The sequence below is a fragment of the Talpa europaea genome, assembly GCF_964194135.1.
Source record: "Talpa europaea genome assembly, contig: HAP1_SCAFFOLD_234, whole genome shotgun sequence".
Taxonomy (NCBI): Eukaryota; Metazoa; Chordata; class Mammalia; order Eulipotyphla; family Talpidae; genus Talpa; species Talpa europaea.
The window spans coordinates 28,241-36,723 of NW_028167891.1; the positions used below are offsets into that span (position 1 = coordinate 28,241).

At 53.4% G+C, this 8,483-nt stretch overlaps 1 protein-coding gene across 1 annotated transcript; it reads left to right on the top strand.

The window, feature by feature from the left end:
* Positions 1-1,477: 1,477 nt before the first annotated feature.
* LOC311188110 (ubiquitin carboxyl-terminal hydrolase 17-like protein 6) lies at positions 1,478-2,905 on the top strand (the record flags this gene model as incomplete). Its single annotated transcript, XM_084259867.1, has 1 exon — positions 1,478-2,905. The coding sequence occupies one exon, from the start codon at positions 1,478-1,480 to the stop codon at positions 2,903-2,905; it is 1,428 nt and encodes a 475-aa protein (XP_084115993.1).
* Between the last annotated feature and the right edge of the window lie 5,578 nt (positions 2,906-8,483).

Below are 8,483 nucleotides of genomic sequence, written 5' to 3' on the forward strand. Positions count from 1 at the left end.
GAGCCGACGCTGCTTCCCCCCAAGGGAAGCCCGAGAGGACGCGGGGCCTCGGCCAGATTTCAGGGAGTTCGGGTCGCTCATTTTCTGAAGCCTCGAGAGATCAAAGTGACCCACTGCCAGGGGTGCGGACCCAAGGGCCGCCTGCCCACCCACTTCCTTCCTGCCAGCGCCCACGGGGGGACAGCCCGGGACACAGCTCCCCCCAACCCGAGCCCTCCACGGAACGGCGGCAGCCCAGCCCCCCCACATCCCCCCAGCCACATCCCGGTTCTGAGGGCAATATCCCAGGGGCCACTCCCGGAGGCAGGTGCCAGAGGTCAAGCCCTGGGGCCTCTCCAGGGAGCGCTGTGCCTCCCTCCCTCCATCACTGCCCCTCACCCCTGGGGCGGGGGTTGTGGCTCCAGGCGTCCCCGGGCCATGTGGCCACACCCAGCACCTCCGGCTGCAGGGGCCTCCCGGGACCCGCGGTGGACACTGAGTGGATCCTGTCTGTCCCGGCCAGCGCCCGCCCCACTGTGAGGATGGCAGGCCCCGAGGGGCTCTGTCTCCCCAACACCCGTTCTGCATCTTCCCACCTCGCAGGCCCAGGCCAGGCCCTCGGCTCGGCGTCTGGACCTCCTGGGACCCGATCAGAGAAACCTCGTCACGACTGTCTTGAGTGTGCAATTTCCCTTGAAGATATTTTTTAATCCCGAATCCTTGGGAATGAATGATGTAGCCGCCTGTGTCCATCCCGCGGGCTGCTCCTGAGTGCAGCGGGGCCTCCTGCGAGCTCCCCGAGAGTCTGCTCCTGCCCTTTGCGCCCCGGCCAGAGGAGTCACCCCAGCCCCACAGGTGTCCGGAGCCAACTCCGGGCTTCTCTGACTCTCTCCTGTCCCTGCCAGCTCGTGCTGATGCTGCTCTGACATGCGGGGACAGGTGGGGTGACGCCAGTGGAGGGTCCGAGCCGCAATTTGTCGTCCCCAGCCCTATTCGGGTCCCGAGCCCAGGACGCTGAGGGGGTTGGAAGGGGCCTGATGACTGTCCCTGTCCAGCCGTGGGCAGCTGGGGCGGTGAGTGCCTCGTCAGTCTGCACCTGTGCTAGGTCCGGCCCCGCAGACTGGAGTCGGGGGGGTGTGACCCAGCGCCGGACTCCCCGGGGAGCTGCTGGCCCGGAAGGGCCACGCCCAGCGCTGGCCAGCAGGCCGGTGACCTGTGGGGGTCGGGGGCGGGGCCTCGTCGCGGGGCGGGGCCAGGGGCTATTAAAGGGGCCCGGGCCGGGCCTGCAGGTCATTCGGAGCCAGCGGTCCTGACGCGCGCATCCTGCAGCGGCTCTTCCTGACCCCGGCAGGGTAGACTCCGGACCTCGCCGCGACTCGGAGCTTCGGCCTCAGGAGTGGACGCGCTCGCAGCCTCTGGACCAGGTGCGGGGACCCGGGAGCGCTGACCTGCCTCCCCTCCAAGAAGCCGCTCGTCCCTCCGGCCAGGCGCGCGCGGCATGGCCCCGGGGCCTGCGGAGACGACCGGCTGCCAGGGCCGCCTCGGGCGCCGGCTGGGGCCCGGCCAGGTGGGGGCCGGGCTGCGCAACCTGGGGAACACCTGCTACGCCAACGCGGCCCTGCAGTGCCTGACCTACACGCCCCCGCTGGCCGGCTACCTGCTGTCCCGGCCGCGCGCGCCCTCCTGCCCCCGGCGGCTGTCCTGCACGCTCTGCGCCATGCGGGCGCACGTCTCCCGCGCCCTCCTGCACCCCGGGGAGGTGGTGTCGCCCGTGAAGGAGCTGCTCGCCGGCTTCCATGCCTGGCGCCAGGAAGATGCCCACGAGTTCCTGATGGCCACCGTGGGCGCCATGCAGGGCGGGTGTGTGAGCGAGCTGGCGGCCGCGCACCCACAGCCCCAGGACAGCACCCTGGTGCGGCGGCTCTTCGGGGGCTACTGGAGGTCCCAGATCCAGTGCGTGCGCTGCTGCGGAGTCTCCACCACGCTGGAGCCCTACCTGGACATCGCCCTGGACATCCAGGCCGCCGACAGCGTGGAGCAGGCTCTGCAGGACTTGGTGAAGCCGGAAAGCCTGGACGGGCCCGACGCTTACCACTGCGCTGCCTGTGGCGACAGGGGGCCCGCCGCCAAGACGCTGGCTCTGCACGCCCCTCCCCAGGTCCTCATTCTCATGCTCAAGCGCTTCGGCGGCCCCACAGGCGGCAAGGTGGCCAAGCCCGTGCGCTACCCACAGCGCCTGGACCTGCAGGCCGTGCTGTCCGAGAAGAAGGCGGGGGCCCTGGAGTACGAACTCTATGCGGTGCTGGTCCACGCAGGCTGGGGGTGTCACCAGGGACACTACTTCTGCTACGTGAGGCCTGGGAAGGACCGGTGGTATCGCATGGACGACTCTCATGTCACCTCCTGCAATGTCTCCTCTGCCCTGAGCCAACAGGCCTACGTGCTCTTCTACATCCAGAAGAAGGAACTGGACAGGGCTAGCGAGCAGGACTCCCCTGGTGGGCCACACGCAACGCTGACCACCACAGGTGTGGACCTGCTCCCTGAGGCCCATCGGGAGCCTGTGGGAGACAGGCCTCCTGCGGTCCCCGAGCCCCAGGAGCCTGCGCGAGAGACCCCGACCCGGCCGGTCACCTTGGACCAGTGGAGAAAGCATCAGGAGCACGAGCGACCCAAGCCTGCCCTCAAGCTCAGGGAGGTGGACCGTGCCCTGCCCGCCGACGCGGTCGTGATCCACCGGCCCAGGCAGCCCGCGGGGTCCAGAGCGGGTCCTGCCCAGCGCGACACTGGCCAGCCTCAGCTTTCAGCCTGGGCACATGCTGCTCAAGGGCCAGCCCCCATGGGCAGTGCCCCTGGCATGGGAGGAAGAACCAGAGCCACCAAGGGGAAGAACAGGAAGGCCCAGAGGGTCCTGCTTGCCTTCTAGACACCGACTCCCATCTCTGGTCGTCCAGGCCAATGTGACAAGAGCACATGAACACCCAGCATCCTGCGTGTCCCACGGGAGACCCACCCCACCAGAGCCACCCAAACCCAGTGCTCCTCACCCTCAGCACCTTGGACAGGACCCCGGATTGCTCCTTCCCCTGCCCAGCAGCAATGGGATTCCCAAGCGCTCCCCAGCTCCATGTGGGCCAGGTGCAGGAGCCCAATGGAATCCCACTCCTGGCATGGTGTTCCCTAGTTTTGGTCGCACCTGATCCTCCAACTGTGGCGGGGGAAGAAAGGGCAGAGCCCCGATTGGGCGCAGGTGGCCCACACAGCACACTCAGCATTGTCCTAGGATGAGTTTTACTGCAAAGCTACTCAGCTGTCCCCAATGGAAACCTGTTCTGCATCCAACGAGTCGCTCTCCCGCAGCGTGGAGTACAAGGCGGGAGCACGAGAGCCTCCCAGCGGCGTGACGGACACCTGGACCTAGCAAGTTGGCCGTGCCCCCGGGCAGGAGGCAGCACGCTCCATCCTGGAAGGACCTGAGCCTCAGGAGCCAGTGCATGGAGTCACGATTGAGTGCCTTCTCCTGCGCCTGTTCTCTGTGAACTCACAACACTGTTTAATGTAGCATGTACGTTGCTTTCAATGAACAGTTTGTGTCCAAAACGATACGGTACAGCTGAGGACCCCCAAGGGGCACAAAGCATTTCTACCTTCTGAACCTTCTGAGAAGACTTGTTGAGAGAGAGATCCATAGTGGTTTCTGGAAGGCAGTGTGGGAGTTCAGTTCCTGATAGGATTTAGTCTGCTTAGAGATGCCAGAGCAGAGTGGGTGGTGGGGTGAGGGTGAGAAACATCAGGGCTCCCTGAAGCAAGGCCCCAGGGTATGACTAGTGGTAGTTGTGTCCCTTTCCTGCAGGGATCACACACCCTCAGCACTTCCGATGGGGTCACCCTTGGGGGTGGGGCACCTGCCTGCCATGTTTTCCGGGAGTGGCGTTCTTGGCATACTTCTAAGTTCTCTGATAGCAGGCATTGCCTGTAGCCCCTCGTTTTCTCTGAAGAAGGGATTGTGGGTGGTGGGAGGGCTATCTAGGACTAGATGGAGGGGTTGAATCCTGCGATAAAATTAACCTAGTGAATTCTGGCAAGAGGGAAAATGATTTTGAGTGATTTGGGAAAGTTACCTTATCCTTCCCAAAAGATGAATAAAGATCAAATGTACCATACGGACATGTGTGTGCCCATTGTTTTTTTAATTAGAATGTGTTTATCATTTGTTGCAGATGCTTTTGCACACTACTAAGACATATAATTTTTGTGATGATATTTGTCATGGTAAAAGTTCTGAGTAGTGTCATGAGGATCGGGAGCTGAAGATGGGGTGTCCTTCGTGACTAGAATGTCCGTACCTTTGTCCCTAGTGGGCACCTGTTTGGGTTTTGCTGCTTTCATTCTGCAGAAATCGATGATCAAGGCCATGGGTGCTCCATTCTGGGGACCAACAGTCATTAGAAAAGCGGGGGAAGTGATCAGATCATTGTTGGGCCATAGCCAAAGCCTGCACTCGGGGCCCAGCTGTGGGCTGCTGCTCCCTTCCACGCCGGGCCTCGTAATTCTGGAGTGAGACACCGTCTCTCCCACACATACTTATTTACTTTGCTCATTTATATCAGACAAAAAGTTTCAGAATTAAAGCACAGTTGCTTATGCTGTCTTTCAACAGGAAATCTGATAGGGCCTCCCCCGTTGCGAAGCCGGCAGCCTCTGCAAAGCAGGTTAGTTTTCCTTCCTCAGGCGGGGGTCGAGGGGGGTTCCCACAAAACAAACAAATAAAAACAAATGTAGAAAAACAAACAAGGGAAAACAAACATAGACAAACAAAAACACAAACAAAAACTAACATAACTAATAAAAACTAACAAAAACAAACTAATGAAAACAAACAATCAAAAACAAACAGAAACAAACAAACACAAACACTCACAAAAACAAGCAAAACCAAAAACAAAAACAAACGCTAACAAAAATTAACAAAAACAAACACTAACAAAAACAAACAGAAACTAACAAAAACTAAAAAACAAACACAAACAAAAACAAACACAAACAAACAGAATAAAAACACACAAACACTCACAAAAACAAGCAAAAACAAAAACTAACAAAAACTAGCGTAAACAAACAAATCAAACAAAAACAAACACAAACAAAAACAAACAAACAAAACAAACACAAACAACAAAAACAAACCAACAAAAACAAACGGGCACACCAGGGTATTTCCACGGAGGGTGCCTTGATCAGCCTCTTTTAAAAAGCTCCTGGGCTTTTTTTTTTTTGGGGTTTTTTTGTTGTTCTTTTTCTAGATCTTTGAGCTTCGAGATTAGGTTGTTTCTTTGCGTTCTTTCTTGTTTCTTGATGTGAGCTTCTATTGCTATATATTTTCCTCTTATTACTGCTTTTGCTGCATCCCATACATTTAGGATATTGGTGTCCTCCTTGTCGTTCAATTCAAAAAATTTTTTAATTTCTTCTTTGATCTCCTCATTAGTCCAGTGGTCTTCCAGTAGTGTGGTTTTTAATCTCCATGAGGTAGGAAAGTTCCTTGCCTTCTTTTTATGGTTTATTTCTAGTTTGATGCCTTCATGGTCAGAAAAGATGGTTGATATGATTTCAATCTTGGTGTATCTGTTGATGTTTGTCTTGTGCCCCAGTATGTGATCGATCCTGGAGAATGATCCGTGTGCGCTTGAGAAAAATGTGTACTCCGTTTTTTTTGGGGTTTAGTGTTCTATAGATGTCTGCTAAGCCCAATTGCTCTAGGTCCTTATTTAGAGCTTTAGTTTCTTTACTTATTTTTTGTCTTGTTGATCTATCCATTGTTGATAGTGGTGTGTTGAAGTCTCCCACTACGTATGTGTTTTCTCTGATGTCTGTTTTCAGAGAGGACAACAGTTGTCTGATATATTTTGGTGCTCCTTCGTTTGGTGAGTATATGTTAATGAGTGTTATTTCTTCTTGAAGTATTGTCCCCTTGATCATAATGTAGTGACCCTTGGGGTCTCTTTTTATCTTTTTGAGTTTGAAATCTGTTTTATCTGATATAAGTATAGCTGTTCCTGCTTTCTTTTTTGGTCCATTTGCTTGTAGGATTGTTTTCCATCCTTTAACTTTGAGCCTATTTTTATCTTTTGTAGCTAAATGTGTTTCCTGGAGACAGCAAAAGGTTGGGTTTTGTTTCTTAATCCAGGCTGCAACTCTGTGTCTTTTTATTGAAGAGTTTAGTCCATTTACATTCAGAGTTATTATTGATATGTTAACATCTGTATTTGCCATTGTGTTTGTCTTTCCTTTGATTTTATTTATTTATTCTTTTAATAACTTTTTTTTTTTTGGCCTTCTTTCATTGTTATTCGTCCCTCTGAGGTTCTGGCTTTAGGACTCCTTGTAGTATTTTTTGGAGTGGGGGTTTAGTTGCAATGAAATTCCGGAGTTTCTGTTTGTCTGGAAAGGTCCATATTCTTTCTTCAAAGAGGAAGGAGAGCTTTGCGGGATAGAGTATTCTTGGTTGGCATCTGTTTTCTTGGAGTCTGTTGACTATGTCCCTCCACTCTCTCCTTGCCCGTAGTGTTTCTTCGGAGAAGTCTGATGTCAGCCTGATTGGTTTTCCTTTGAATGTTATCTGTTTCTTCCCTCTTGCCAGCTTCATTATTTTTTCCTTGTCCTGGATTCTTGGGAGCTTTACTATTATGTGTCTTGCTGTATTTTTCCTTTCGTCGTGGAAGTTTGGTGTTCTTCTTGCTTCTTGTATATCAATTTTCAGCTCCTTCTTCACATTTGGGAAGTTCTCTTCAATTATCTCTTTGAATATTTTCTCTGTTCCTACATCTCTCTCCTCTCCTTCTGGTATTCCTATAACTCTTATATTTCCTTTCCTCATGGAGTCAGATAGTTCCCGAAGTCTTTCTTCGTTCTTTTTCCTTCGTACTTCTCTTTCCTTTTCTGTTTTGGTTCTTTTTATTTCTATGTCTTCAAGATTACTTATTCGTTCTTCCATTTCATCTATTCTGCTTTCATTGCTTTTCCCAGAATTCTTTAGTTCTTCCATTAATTCTTTGATCTCCTGCATTTCTTTTACTTCCCTCTTTAGGGACTCAATTTCTTTCTTCTGACCATTGTTTTCCCTCTCTAGGGACTCAATTGCATTCTTCTGATCGTTGATTATTTTTCCCTTATCATTGTTTTCCTTTATGACTTCTGTTAGTTTTTTAATCACGGCAATTTTAAATTCTCTTTCTGGAAGGCTCAGAAATTCTTCCAAGTTATTGTCTTTGCAATCTGGGGGCTGGCTTTCTTTTTGTGGTGTGCTTTTTCTCTGGAGAGTTGCTAGGTTGCGTGTGGTTCTTCTCTTCCCTACTGTCTGTTTTCTAATTTGCCGTATGCGTTGGGACACTGTGTAGTTGGGACTGGCCGGCATCTTGGGTGGGCTTCTCTGCTCCCCTCTGGTTCTTCCAGGAGTCATCTGTCAGTTTCAAGCAGTCTTTACTGGAGAAAGGTCCCTGTTCTAAAATGCCGATGTAGGGACACACTCCCCTGTGCGCCTGGTCTGCCCCGGCGGTGGGTTCCTGCTCCCCTCTGGGCTTGGACTGCAGGCCAGAGGGGGTCTGGCGTGGGCGAACTTCCCCCGCTCACCTCTGGCTCCTGAGGAAGCCTTCTGCAGGTAGTCTTTACTGAAGAAATGTCCCTGTTCTAAAATGGTGATGTGGGACACACTCCCTGCGTGTCTGGTCTCAGGCACACTCTTCTGTGCACTGGTCTGCCCCGGCTGTGGGTGCTCGCTCTCCCTGTGGGCTCAGACTACTTGTTCGGAAGGGGCCCGGTGTGGGCAAACTCCCCAGCTGGCCACTAGCTCCTTCAGGAGCCTCTGCTGGCTTCAAGTCGCTAGGTGGTGCCAGAGATCTCTCCTAGAGCCCTTGGGGAGCTGATTTTCCACCCCGTGGGACAGGGAGCAGAGCGGGGATGGTAGGGTACACCTCAACGGCTTTGGAGTGCTGTGTCTGCCTTGTGCCCCACCGTCGTGGGGAACCCACGCCCCTAATTTCGTGCCCCGGGTCTCTGTTCCAAAGCCCTCAGTTCCAGGACGCGGGCTGTAGCCCAGATCAGTGGGGCGGGAATGGCGCCTTTTGAATCCTGCTCCCCTGCCTGGGCGCCTTGTTCCTGCTCACTCAGGATGGGCCTCCGCCGTCTCCCCCTAATTTCGTGCCCGGGTCTCAGTTCCAAAGCCCTCAGTTCCAGGATGCGGGCTGTAGCCCAGATCAGTGGCGCGGGAATGGCGCCTTTTGAGTCCAGCTCCCTTGCCTGGGAGCTGGACTCCCAAAACCAGTAGAAGAAAAGAAATAATAAAAACCAAAGCAGAAATAAATGAAATTGAAACTAAAAAAACAATCCAAAAGATCAATGAAACCAAGAGCTGGTTCTTTGAAAAAATCAATAAAATAGACAAACCCCTAGCCAGGCTCACAAAGGAAAAAAGGGAGAAAGCACAAATAAACAGGATCATCAATGAA